We start from the raw sequence: 14,699 nt of genomic DNA, 5'->3' as shown, positions 1-14,699 counted from the left end.
GGGAAGGGGAGCTCCCCCGTCTAGGTTTGTCCGTAGGGCCTAGGGTCGGGTCCCTCCATCTCTCTTGCCAATTAGCTGTGTTGGGTGTGCCGGGTCCCTCCTTCTCTTTCATGTTGCGTGGAAGCCATTGTTGACACTGCTCCTGTATAAACATGGTTTAGGGTTGCCATGCCTGTGTTCATCTCTCTTAGGTGGGAAGCCATGCCTGAGATTTATTTGCATGTTGCCTATGTAGTCCATCCATGCATGTGTTTTATTTGCATGCTAATGCATGGCTCTCTCTCTCTCTCTCTCTCTCTCTCTCTCTCTCTCTCTCTCTCTCTCTCTCTCTCTCTCTCTCTCTCTCTCTCTCTCTCTCTCTCTCTCTCTCTTTCTTGCACATGCATCATGCACCATTGTTATGAGTCCCTCTGAGAAAAACATCTAAGGCATCCATTTCAGGTAATGTAAATATTCATTTAAGGCATCCATTTAAGAAAAACAATCAGAAACCATTTTGTAATGAATGCAATAGTGAGAATACATGAATTACACTTCTGTTATTCACTGAATTTAGGACATGTAAAAATTTGATTCAAGATTTCTACCACCATCATGGACTAAATTGGTCAATATACTTCTGCTATATTTGTTGGATTGCTACCATCATCATATACTAAATTGGTAAGTATACTTTTGCTATATTTGCTGAATTTAAGACATGTGATGGATGTAATGGTGCATAGATCAGATGCCGTAAGTGCGCGTAGTGAGCGTCCGAAGGTCCCTAAGAACAAAAGAACTCTACTTTTTGCACAAAACTCAAGGTAGAAAGCATGCACGACATGAACAAGAGACCAATTGGGTACAATCTCCCCCCATGCCTTGTGTGAGCGCTCCACAAAGCATGTATTTTATGTATTAATCATCTTCAAGCTCAAATAATAGCCCAAATTACAAAATAGCACGCTTTTGGCTTTTGAGTTTGCTTTAGTGCTAAATAGAAATAAAGCTAATGAACGGGCGCCTAAAGAGTTAGGCATACCCAATACAATGTCCAAATACAAATATCATAATCATGCGTCCATGTGCATACAAAAATAACAAATAAATATCCAACGCCTTAATAAATAGGCGTGACAAAATATAGGCGCCATGCCTAAGGTATGCGCCCATCAAAATATAAGTGATAACTCAAATACATGCTATCCTCCAATGCTTTCCTTCGCCACTGCTGCTATCTCTACATATCAACTGAAGCATTCACAATCGTTAGTAAAATAATACAATTAAACCGACAAAAGTGAATACCTAGCAATCTTTAGCTACGAGTGCGCACTTTAAGCTCATAAACGTTTATTAATTTAATATGTATTTTACGGAATCACCCACGTACACACTAAATTAAGGAAATGCCCGAAAAGGATAGGTGTCCCCATCGACTTCTCACACAAAGAATCTACTTTGTGTATGAGCCTCGATAAACAAAATTTACGAAATCCATCGTAAAACCTTACGGAATCCATCGTGGCACGGAGTCCACCGTGAAATATGCCTCCTAGCATCATACCCCCGGGGTGGGATAGCAATTTTTCTCAATTGCTATTAGCTCAATGTGGAGCTAACAGAGTGGGGAAAGCATTTAAGTCTCTAGCATGCATCCATTGGGTCTCTTCAACAGGATGGTTTTTAAACTTGACCAAATATCTAGAATATCTATGGCCAGTTCTAGTGGTCACAAAGTCAGTATCTATGATAGCTTCAGGCTCAAGGATTTCAGTCTCTTCATCTAGCAAAGGTGTGTTTTCATAGACATGGTATACAGGTAATTGGCCTCTAAAGGGTCCTAATAAACTAATATGAAAGGTGTTGTGAATTTTCCAATGTGGTGGTGGCTCTAACTTAAATGCATTGTCATTAATTTTGTGAATGATCTTAAATGGTCCATAGAATCTAGGTGCTAATTTCACAACTGGGTGTTTATCTACACTTTGTAATCTACGTTTTTCTATTCTTAACCAAACATAGTCATCAACTTTGAAATTCATGGCCAGTCTTTTCTTATTGGCTTGCTTTGTATATGATTGCTGGGCTTTGGTAATTATATCTTTAACTTCATAAAAAATAGTAGCGTGCATGTTAGCAATATCATCAGCGCTCTGAATCTTATTTGATAAAGATGCAACAGGTGTAGACAATCTATAACCATAAATCACTTCAAACGGTGCTTTCTTTGTAGCTGTGTATGGAGTATTGTTATATGCAAATTGAAGTAAATGTAGATGTGTATCCCATGTCTGTGGTTTACAAATAGTGTTTGCACGTAAAAGATCTAAAATAGTACAGTTAGTAGCTTCTGGTTGACCATTAGTTTCAAGATGAAATGCAGATGAGAATCAATCTTTGTTCCTAGGTTAGCAAACAAAGTAATCCAAAAATTATTACAGAATCTAGAATTATGATAAGAAATAATAACTTTTGGTAATCCATGATTAGTGAAAATAGTTTTCAAAAACAATTGTGCTGCCTGAGATGCTGTTAAAGTTTTCTTGCATGGAATGAAATATGCTTGTTTACTAAACCTGTCTACAATAGTCCAAATCATATCATGGTTAGCTTTAGTGTTAGGTAAACTAGTAATAAAATCCGTAGAAATCTGTTCCCATAGTCTTAATGGAATAGATAAAGGCATTAGTAAATACTGTTTTTCATGATGTCTCTTAACTCTTTGACAAACTAAACATTCAGAAACAAAGTTAGATACATCAGTGTTCATATGTGGCCAATAAAAATCTTCAGTCAATGTACGCAAAGTAGATATAATATCTCTATGACCTTGATATGGAGGACAATGAATCTCATTTAAAACAAAAGATCTAAATGGAACTGTAACACATAATCTCTTTTCATAAAACATGAATCCATCATTATAAGACAGTGAATCAATAAGAATCCAGTTATTTCCAACTAATTTATTCCAATCAGATTGAAAAGTAATGTCTTGATGATAAGTATCTTTCATAGGGGTAAGAGAATCAAATGATATGAGAGAGATATTATGAATGGTGGTCTTCTACTTAAAGTATCGGCTACTACATTCTCTTTTCTTGGTTGATATTGGATAAGGGGATGAAAACTTTGAATGAAAGATGCCCATTTGATATGTCTGTCAGATATTTGGGGTTGACTAAGGAGATGTCTAATACTTTGTTGGTCAGTTTTAATCATAAACTCAGAACCCATTAAGTAATGTTTCCATTGTCGTAAGGATTGTACTACAACTAGAAATTCTTTATCATATGTAGAATATTTAAGTTCAGATGGTTTCAGTTTACAGCTAGAATAGGCTATGGGATGATTATCTTGCATAAGTATAGCTCCTATTCCAGATCCGCTAGCATCAGTAACTATTAAAAAGAATGGTCTATTGAAATTAGATAGTTGTAATACAGGAGCATGGGTTAATGCATGTTTCAATAAATCAAAAGATTTTTGTTGATTGATCATGCAAAATAATCTTTTCTTTTCCATGCACTAAACATTTCATTGTCAACAAAGAATGTGGAGTTGGCATACCTGGTGAAATATCTGAAGGAGTAGCAATGTTGTCCTCATCTTTCGTAAAGTCAAGCATTTCCTCACGTTATTCATCTTCCATTGCTCCAAGATAATTGATATGGACAGGTGGTTTCTTCAATTGGCAATTGGCTGCTAGATGTCCAGGTTGATGGCATTTGTAACAAATTATAGGTTTGGCTTTAGATACATGGTTGGCAAAGGCAGGAAGTCTAGGAATATAAGGATTTGGCTGTGAGGATGGTTTAGGGTTTTGATTGGTATTTGATGGCAAAGCAAGTGGTTTTGTCCAAGACTTACGGAAAAATGATGAAGAAAAACGACTTTGATTGAATCTTCTAAAATTTGAATTGAATTGCTTGGAACCATAGTTACCATTTGCTTGAAATTGTTGTGGACGCTTGTCTCTTCCTCGAATCTTGTCTTCAGTGTCACGAGCCAAAGAAATTGCATCTTCAAGGGTTGTAAGCTTGAACATATTGACTTCAGCATAGTAATGCCCAAGTAATCCAGACATAAACTTGCGCTTGTGAGTTGTTTCAGGTACGTCTACAAGCATTCGGAGTTGCAGTAGGGCATTCCAAAAACGTTCAGTGTACTGGGAAATAGGCTTACGATCTCTTTGCTGAAGAATATCCCATTGATTTATGGCTTTTTCATGGAATTGAGGAAGGAAATTCTGCAGAAACTTCTTTTTGAAACTCTCCTAGGTAGTGGGACAATCAATGCTCTTACGAACCATGGTCCACCAAAGAGATGCTCGATCGACTAAATGATTAGTGACACATTTAATTTTGTCTTTTCCAGCGTATGTCTCTTCATGAAAGTAATCATCAAATAGACCGATGAATGCAAGGACAGTCTTTCCATCTCGAGTTCCATTGAAAGTACAGAGTTTAAAATTTCTTTTACTTATCTTTGTTTCTTTGTGGATGGATTGAGCTTCGAGAGTCGCATCGATGGTTCGTCGGATAAGATCTTCGGGTTGTGGTCCATCTTTGTCAGTGGTCGATCGTTGCAAATTGGCCAATTGAACTTGCAAAGCTTGTCGGGCTCTTCGTTCTTCATCAAGCTGTATCATAATTAAATCCAATTTTTGTTCCATCATAGGTTTGGAAAGATCGCCTTCAGCCATTAAATTGTCCATGTTTTGTTACGTCATCCTGTAAAAATCCAAAAGACCTCATACTCTCAAAATCCAATTAGCGGGATGAGCGTAGCTCAAAGTTGGGTATACAAGCCTTATAGATTTTTGTTTGGCTTTCACGGTCTTTGTCTTTTGCGGTTGCAGAATTTGTAGTCTTCGTAAAATCTGCGTATGACCTTCTGTGCGTGTGCTGAAACTGGTTCAGCAAGTCTGCGTATGCGAATAGAGTCTTCCAGGAAACAACCTGTGCTTCTGCGCAGGAACAATCCTAATGGGAGTAATTGAGGTAAGTCAGTTTTGATCTCTATTGACTTGCATGACTTGCAGAGTAGGTAAATTTAAACTTGCAGAATTTAAGTGATTAAGCTTGTTTAAAGCTTTAGTGACTTAAGCTTATAACTAACTGATTGACTGTCGACGAATTTTAGGGGGGGAGGGCCGTTTTTTTCCACCGGTGATCACGACGTCAGCATGCCGCGATACTAGTCGATGAAATTCTTTTAAGTAAGCTTTTATAAAGCTTACTATTAACTCCCTAAGATTTATTTTAAAGCTTATTGAACTTGTGGATATGGAGATAAAGCTTATCTGTACTCTCTGTTACAAAACGACTTGTTGAAGAAGTTATTGACATGGTCCTCTGCTTCCTCAGGCCGGTCCTTCGCGATCAGAGGCTGTAGACAGAGGTTCTTGACCGCTAGGAATCCACCCGTATCGACCGTTCGCAATGAAACTGACTGTAGAGCTCGATCGTTCCAGGAGCCCCGCCTTCGCGCAAGATGGATAGCGATTGGAAGCTCTTGATCTCAGCTTCGCTCTAATACCACTGGTGCACAGATCGGATGCCGTAAGCGCGCGTAGTGAGCGTCGGAAGTTCCCCAAGAACAAAAAAACTCTACTTTTTGCACAAAACTCAAGGTAGAAAGCATGCACGACATGAACAAGAGACCAATTGGGTGCAATCTCCCCCCATACCTTGTGCGAGAGCTCCACAAAGCATGTATTTTATGTATTAATCATCTTCAAGCTCAAATAATAGCCCAAATTACAAAATAGCACGATTTTGGCTTTTGAGTTTGCTTTAGTGATAAATAGAAATAAAGCTAATGGGCGAACGCCCAAAGAGTCAGGCATACCCAATACAATGTCTAAATACAAATATCATAATCGTGCGTCCATGCGCATACAAAAATAATAAATAAATATCCAATGTCTTAATAAATAGGCGCAACAAAATATAGGCGCCATGCCTAAGGTATGCGCCCATCAAAATATAAGTGATAACTCGAATACACACTATTCTCCAATGCTTTCCTCCGCCACTGTTGCTATCTCCACACATCAACTGAAGCATTCACAATCGTTAGTAAAATAATACAATTAAACTGACAAAAGTGAATACCTAGCAGTCTTCAGCTACATAAATGAATCAATTGGTTAGAAATCAATCCTAACCTTAATTTATCACGAGTGCGCACTCTAAACTCATAAACGTTTACTAATTTAATATGTATTTTGCGGAATCACCTACTATGGAATCACCTATGTACACACTAAATTAACGAAACGCCCGAAAAGGATAGGCGTTCCCATCGACTTCTCGCACAAAGAATCCACTTTGTGTATGAGCCCCGATAAACAAAGTTTATGGAATCCACTGTAAAACCTCACGAAATCCATCGTGGCACGGAATCCACTGTGAAATATGCCTCCTGGCATCATGTAATAAGACTTAAGACCATATTTTCCTGCTTATTTTAGAATCTAGATTACCTTGTAGTGGTACTGCCTTTGCTAGAAGTCTATTTGATCCATATTGAAAGAGCCACCTTGCTTTGACACTAGGTAGATTTGCTCTTTGATTTTCCTTCAGCTGATGATTATGTTTTTAATTTTTCATAGCTCAAAGTTCACTTCAAAATTCATGGTGACTGAAATTTAATTGCTACCACCATCATGGACTAATTTGGATAGTATACTTTTGCTATTTGCTGAATTGTGGACATGTAATGGATGTAATAAGACTTAAGACCAGATTTTGCTTGCTTATTTGAGAATCTAGATTGCCTTGTAGTGGTGCTGCCTTTGCTAGAAGTCTATTTGATTCGTATTGAAAGAGCCACATTGCTTTGACACTAGGTAGATTGCTCTTTGATTTCCCTGTAGCTGATGAATATGTTTTTAATTTTTCATAGCTCAAAATTCAGTTCAAAATTCATGGTGAGTGAAATTTAGTTGCTACCACCATCATGGACTAAATTGGACAGTGTTATAAATGTTTCAAAATAGTATGTGTAGGTTGTGCCCTCTCCATAGTTCCCCTTGTATAGTAGGCAATCTCTCTTGTATTGGGGTTATTGGATTACATGAATTGATTAAGACCCAATCTATAAATTGAATGTTGCCAAATTCATCGTGCATATATTGATTATACATATATACTTTTCAAGTAATAACCAATCTAAATGTATTGTCCCCCATTTTTTCTATTGCATTGGGGTCAATGGATTGTACGACTGATCCATTAATGAATTGATTGAGGTCCAATCTATGAATTGAATGTTGTCAAATTCGTCATGCATGTATTGATTATACATATATTGATAATGTACAAATGGGTTATGCTTCATTTGATTGTGTCTTCTAGACTAATCTTGCATGATTTGAATGTATATACACCAATCATATATACACTTATTATGTATGGATTGTCATACATGATTTTGTATAAGCTGATAATGTGTAGATTATGATACCTAATTTGAATATGTATACACTAATTATATAATGATTATGCATATAGATTGTCTCGTAAAGTTATGTGTACACTTATTAGGCATATATTGATATTGTCTCATAAAGTTATGCATACACTGATTATGCATAGATTGTCATACATGATTTGAATATATATACATTGATTATGTATAAACTGATTATGTATAGATTATCATATGTGATTTTTTATAAGTTGATAATGTGTAGATTATGATACTTGATTTGAATATGTATACACTAAGGTCTTTTTTCATATTGGCCCCTTTCTATTGGCCCATGTTGGTGGACTTGGGTGGCTGCATTGACTGTTCTGGACTTTTCCGATGCACTGGTTGCATTTGGATTGCATAGTATGTATATAAAGTGGCTAACATCATAACAAATGCAAAAATATGCAGATGCATTTCAAGCCCTTTGAGGTATACCGTATGTTGTTGGTGCGTTGGATGGTAGTCATATACCCATCATTGTCCTAAAAGAAAACCATGAAGATTATTTTAATAGGAAGGGCTTCCACTCAATTATTCTACAGATCAGTGTGGCAGCCAATTGTGTTGTTGGGACTATGACATTGGTTGGGTAGGTTCTATGCACGATTGGAATCTTTTTCAATGTTCAGATATAGGAAAACGATGCATAAACAAAGCTTTGGGACAATACTATCTACTAGGTGGCTGTGCTTATCCTGGACGCTTTCGGATGTTTCCTCCTTTCAAGGATAGTAAGTATAGACTATCTTCGGAACGTTATTATTGGATTTACATACAATCAAGTACTTGTATGCCAGTTGAAAGGGCATTCAACATCCTTAAAGTGTGATTTCGTATATTGTTGAAGATATGTGACATGCTTTTATAAAATGTCTCGAAGATGGTGGCAATATGCCTTGTTTTACATAATATATGCATTGTGCATGGAGATAGTTTTGATGATGCATGGATACATGAAGCAACAAAAAAACTTGAGAGAGAAAGTAATGCACCTCATCAAGACATGGACCAACAAAATAGTTTGAGGAATGGATTAGTAGAGGTTACTATGCTAACAAATATAGGTACCACGCAAGCAATTCAAAGAGCTCAATTAGTGGAGTTAACACTAGGGGGCAAGCCATCTTGGGGGAGCATTTTGAAGAGACAACATTGCTTGAGCCATGTTTTGAGAGAGGGAGAACACAAATGTAAGAACAATCTTTGGTGATTTTGACTTTGTAGAGGAGATTGACAACGAAGACAACAGTGAGTAAACTTCTGTAGCAACTGCATTACAGATGGAAAGGTGGTAAGAGGGGTGGTGTGCTAATAAATTTTCCCTCTTTCCACCTTTCTACACAGAGAGCTAGGTAAAGCTATGTGTTAACACCATGGTAAAGGGGTTCAACTCCCCTGCTCTCTTTTTCATTACTAATTTGTGTTAGTTTTATTAGTCGTTTTTTTTTGTTTTCTAATATTAATTTATGATACTTATAGCCAATGATCGTGTAAATCATGAATTGTAATAATAATCATAAGTACCAATAACAATTAACATGGATTAGTATGTCAGTAATATGCCTTAGTTTTATGAATTGTATCCTTTTTTTCCATGAACTTGTGTTATCTAGCATTAATGATTGTGTTTAATCAAGTATTCAAATAGTAATTATAATGTCAATAATGATCAACATCCATAGCATTCCATTCACATGTGATTTGGGGATAATTCGAGAAGTGTCCGCCGTCCAGAGTGTAAGCAGGTGGCAAGTAAATGGTTGCCCAAGCTGACTTTTCCTATGCCCACCAGTTGGGCGCAGATTGGGCGGGCAATGGTGGTGTGTAACCAACCTTAAGGGATTCGGTGTCAAAATGGAAAATACGTGCAAACTTCAAAGATCGACAAATCAAAGTCTCAAAAATTTGCCCCAGAAAAGTGTCTTAGAGACATCGCTATTTTGTGGTGGGGTAGAGCCGGTTATTTGGGCGAGATAAGCGATGGTCCGGGGAAGGATGGAAGAGTCTTCAATGAGAACGAAAAGAAAGAGGCGGGGGCGGGGGAGGGAGCCATTTTCGACAGGAAGATGACAGGGGTCGACTGAAGGACGTACACATGCAGATGCAAGCTCCAGAGTCCATTCTCTATCCTGCTGCGAAGGGTCTTCTCACTCACTCAAATCAAATCAAGTCTCTCTCTCTCTCTCTCTCTCTCTCTCTCTCTCTCTCATGTATGGAGGGCTCCCCAGCTGCTGCATTCGGGCTGCTTTGCTGCTTCCTCTCTCTCGCTCCCTTCTGTGCCTTCTCCGCCACCAACGCCGGAGACCTCCAGGTGCTGCGAGCCCTGTTGGGCAATCTCTCCAGCCCCGGCCAGCTTCCCGATTGGGTAGGGGATGATCCATGCAGCGATACGTGGAGCCACGTCATCTGCTCGGGCGAGCGGGTGAGCCAGTTGCAGCTGGCGGGGGCCGGCCTGATCGGAAAGCTCCCGGCCAACCTCAACAGCCTGGCCTACCTGCAGCAGCTTTCCCTGCAGGGAAACCATTTCAGCGGGGCCCTGCCCACGTTCAGGGGGTTGTCTGAGCTGCAGGGGGCTTACATGGGGGGGCAGCAGTTCACCAGCATACCTCTCGACTTCTTCCATGGCCTCACCTCCCTCTCTGTTCTGAGCCTGGAGAGCAGCCCCCTCAATGCCTCCACCGGCTGGAGCCTCCCCCCCCATGCCCTTGATGATGCCTCCCCCACCCTCTCCACGCTCATCCTCACCCGCACCAACCTCGCCGGGCCCCTCCCCCCTTCCCTTGGCTCCATGCCCCACCTCGCTGAGCTCCGCCTCGCTTACAACCGCCTCTCTGGTGCTATCCCTCTGTCTTTCCGCGGAGCCGGCCTTGTCAGACTTGAGCTCAACAATCAGCTCGATGACCAGAAGCTCTCTGGATCCATTGACATGGTTGCCACTATGCCTTCCCTGCAAGTGCTCTGGCTCCACGGTAACAGCTTTGGTGGGCTTATCCCAGCTGAATTGGGCCTCTCTGTTTCCTTGCAAGAGTTGAGGCTCAATGAGAACAAATTGGTTGGACCAATCCCTTACACATTCTCTAAGTCCTCATCCCTCATGTATTTGAGTGTCAAGGGCAACATGCTGGACGGATCCATTCCAGCAATCCCTTCCATCACAAACTCTTCGAATTATATATACTCAGGGAATTACTTCTGCCAACCCACAATTGCAGCACCTTGCTCCTCACAAGTCAACGCTTTGTTATCATTTCTGTCTGGTGTAAACTATCCACCAGGGCTAGTGCAATCATGGACTGGAAACAATCCTTGCAACACTTCTCAATCATGGAGGGGCATCTCTTGTGATATAAGAAATGAGAATGTTATCATCATCAATCTTCCGGATTCTCAGCTTACAGGAACCATCTCAGCAGACTTGGCCAATTTGACATCCCTCACCAAGCTCTTCCTGAGCAATAATAATCTAACAGGAACTATTCCAGAGTCTTTAGCTGGTCTTCCTTCACTTGTGCTTGTAGATGTCAGCAATAACAATCTGCATGGTCCTGTTCCACCATTCAACTACACACAGGTTCAAGTTATTGATGCAGGGAATCCTCATATCAACCCTTCTGCACCATTTGCCCCAGCTATGCCACCCTTGTCACTCGTCCCTAGCATTAGCCCTCCAGGAATCCCCACCTCATCAGCAAACATTCCCAGCCCAGAAACGGAACTGGGCAGCAGCATGACAGATTTGCCATCAAAGAAAAGAATGTCTACAAAGACTTTTGGTGCCATAGCTGGAACTGTGCTCGGGTTAATCTGCATCCTACTTGCTATTGCTGGGATTGCATTTGGGAGGTATGCATTCACCTCAAAGGTTGGGATTGCACACGGCACAGAGGATAGATGTGAAGACCTTTCATCTTCTTCAACCAAGGATACAGTTCCTGCAGATGGCCATAAAGACAACAGTGGGCTTAAGGCATCTTCTAGCAGCCTCCCCAACAATGGTGCTATAAAGATGTTGGATCAGCTGGGAGGGAGCCTGATCTTCCCTATCCGTATGTTGAACGATGCAACCGGCAACTTCAGCAAGGACAATGTACTTGGAGAAGGAGCCTCTAGCATCGTCTACAAAGGTGAGCTACCTGATGGTACTAAGGTTGCTATCAAGAGAATGATCACATCTGACATCAGTAACAAGGGTTTGGAAGAGTTTCATTCAGAGATCTCAGTATTAACCAAGTTGAGACACAGGAATTTGGTATCACTCCAGGGATACTGCATAGAGAAAAATGAGAGAATTTTAGTATATGATTACATGCCACAAGGAACTCTATACGAACATCTATTCGCATGGAAAGAGCTGAATTTGCCACCTCTTAGCTGGGATAAGCGTCTTGTTATTGCTCTGGATGTGACTCGGGGAGTCGAGTATCTCCATGGCCTTGCTCACGAGAGCTTCATTCATAGGGATTTGAAGTCCGGCAACATACTGCTTGGGGATGACTACAGGGCCAAGGTCGCGGATTTTGGATTGGCAAAGCTAGCACCAAAGGGTGAGGCGTCTTTGGAGACAAGGTTGGCTGGCACATTTGGCTACCTGGCTCCCGAGTATGCTGGTAGGTCTCTTGCAAATCATACCAGTAGCAGTCTCTGTTTTGAATCTGATTGGTGTATGCCTCTTATTGCTTCTGTCACAATGTCCGATCTGATGCACACATATGGGCCAGATTGCAGGTGAGTTCAATGCTGGTGCATACAGAGTGGCCATGCGCATAGATGTGTTGATACTGACACACATTTGAAATATCTTTCGTTTTGAGGTTGTTACTGCAGTCACAGTTGCACATATCATCTTCTATGCCTTCTTATGCTTAACCTGCCTGTATGAAGTCCACTGATGATTATGGTGGTCATCTTCTTCTTATTACTAGCATATGGTACAGGACCATCGATGGCCCTATCATGCACAAGCAAAAAGTGGATGGCTAGACTTTGAAAGACCTTGTCTATCTGATGAATGATTCCATTACAGGAAGCTTTAGCCAATTCCAATTTCCCACTATAAATTCCACGTTGTGATTGGTTTCAACATCTTGAGCTTCTGCTTGGGAGGGGCCACATACCCAGCTAGATGTGGTTGGGGGCAGGGGGCTACTTGGCCACACCAACTGCACTTAATTGGATATGTGGTCCCGCCCGAGCAGGAGCTCAGGATGTTAAACGGTATAATAGGCAAAAACAACGCAAAAGAGCCACTTTCCCCACTTGGGAAAATGTCAAAAACCGTGTATCTAATCTAACTAGATATTATCAAAGTATGGATGGTTAGCCTGAATTGGGTCATTTCCAGGTACTAGCTAGATATCACACTCGGGCAAACTGTTCTGATCTTTATGGCTATCTTCTGATATGCAATACCTCCGTATGTGCAGCCACAGGTCATGTCACGACCAAAGCCGATGTATTCAGCTTCGGGGTGGTGCTGATGGAGCTCATAACAGGCAGGAAGGCACTGGACGAGGCACAAGCGGAAGAGAAGATGCACTTGGTGACTTGGTTCAGGCGAGCCATTTATACAGGCAAGGAGGAGTTAGTGGCGATGGTGCTGGACAACTCACTGAAAGAAGCAACAACAGAAGAGGATCATGAGAGCGTCTTTGTTGTTGCAGAGCTGGCCGGCCATTGCACTGCCCAGGAGCCCCACAATCGCCCGGACATCAGCCATGCCGTCCGCGTGCTCTCCCCTCTTGTCAAGAGATGGATGCCATCGCAAAACCCATGCGAGAGGGACCCCGATGATGATGGTGGTATTAGCATAAGCCTTCCTGAGGCGCTGGAAAAATGGCAGTCCCTTGAACAGTCTTCCATCAGCTCCGAGTATTTTGAAGCCATACGAAGGGGCCCTATGCCAAAAGAATCCTTGCGACAGACAGCTCTGACTCTCCATCACAAGAGTCCCGCCGATGAGGCCCAAAGCAACCCTCCTTCGTTGGGAGACACAGCTCTCCAAAACCACTCGCCCTCCCATGACGCCCAAAACAACCCTCCTTCATTGGGAGACAACCCTCTCCATCACAAGAGTCCCGCCCGTGAAGCCCAAAACAACCCTCTCCATCACAAGAGGCCAACCCATGATGCCGAGAACAATCCTTCTTCATTGGGAGATACACCTCTCCATCACGAAAGTCCCATCCATGAGGATGAAAACCACCCTCATGACGATGAAAACCACCCTCCTTTGGAAGGGATATAGCCTAGAAAGCATTGCATGTGTATGTCCGTGCACACACACGCAACGAAGTGTTGCCTTCGAACCTTACGGACATCATGTACTTGCTCTATCCTTATCGAGCACCTGTGTATCATCATATATCTTTAATAGATCTTAATCATGGTAGAATGCATACCAACACATTGACAATGGACATGATACTTTGCAAATGTCCATGCCTTTTTTAAAAATGTGAATAGATGTATTTGTAATAATAATAAATGTTTGCAATACAAAACAAATTGTGTGGAGGCAGGCAAAGTAGGCAGTATTATGACCATGCCCCCATCTACGATCTAATCTAATTTACTTGTGAGACTCCAATACCAAGTTACTCATCCATTTCATAAAAGTATGATATGTTTTCCAAATAGTAACGGAGACTTTGTGTAGTCAATTCTTGCATGCGATGTTTATTCTTTATGCTTACCTATAAATTTGTACATCATTGACTTTACTAACCTTGAACTCCATCCTAGTTCACTCAAAAATAGAATTGAGCCTAGTCTCTCAAATCAACACGAGTGTTATAATTCTAATGAAGTGATATCTAAGCTCCTGCAAGCAGTTATGTGCATTGACTTCTCCTAGTACACATGATCTTAATTTCCTCATGTTGTTTACCTACCAACAAAGGCCTTTGAAAATTTCCCACCACAGGCTCCCTGTTTGGCATCTTTACCAAAATAAGTGCTTCATTGTTTCCTCCCAAAGTTCCATTTACCATCTAATAGTCATCTTCTTTCCAACTTCCCCAATGAAAACATAGCCCATCATGACTACACATAAACACCTTGTCTTTGAGCGAAATCTTCATAGACTAGACTTTTTCCATAGCTCTTGCCAATTGCTACCCTATTATTTATAAAGTCATCTATTTGCCGCTTCTCTACTTTTGATTCTTGCTTACAAATTATAGGTTTGATAGCTTTACTATTATGACATTTGTCAACATGTTTCCTTGCAA

At 40.9% G+C, this 14,699-nt stretch overlaps 1 protein-coding gene across 1 annotated transcript; it reads left to right on the top strand.

The window, feature by feature from the left end:
* The first annotated feature begins 9,496 nt into the window (after positions 1-9,496).
* Positions 9,497-14,012, top strand: LOC148024736 (receptor-like kinase TMK4). The gene is made up of 2 exons (XM_087694390.1): positions 9,497-12,077; positions 12,894-14,012. Exons 1-2 carry the CDS (start codon positions 9,566-9,568, stop codon positions 13,712-13,714), a joined length of 3,333 nt encoding a protein of 1,110 aa, XP_087550516.1. The 5' UTR covers positions 9,497-9,565; the 3' UTR covers positions 13,715-14,012.
* The last annotated feature ends 687 nt before the right edge of the window (positions 14,013-14,699 follow it).

The sequence above is a fragment of the Lygodium microphyllum genome, chromosome 15 (assembly GCF_053477565.2).
Source record: "Lygodium microphyllum isolate KBCC chromosome 15, Lygodium_microphyllum_v1.1.10, whole genome shotgun sequence".
Lineage (NCBI taxonomy): Eukaryota > Viridiplantae > Streptophyta > Polypodiopsida > Schizaeales > Lygodiaceae > Lygodium > Lygodium microphyllum.
This window is presented reverse-complemented; position numbering and strand designations above follow the sequence as displayed.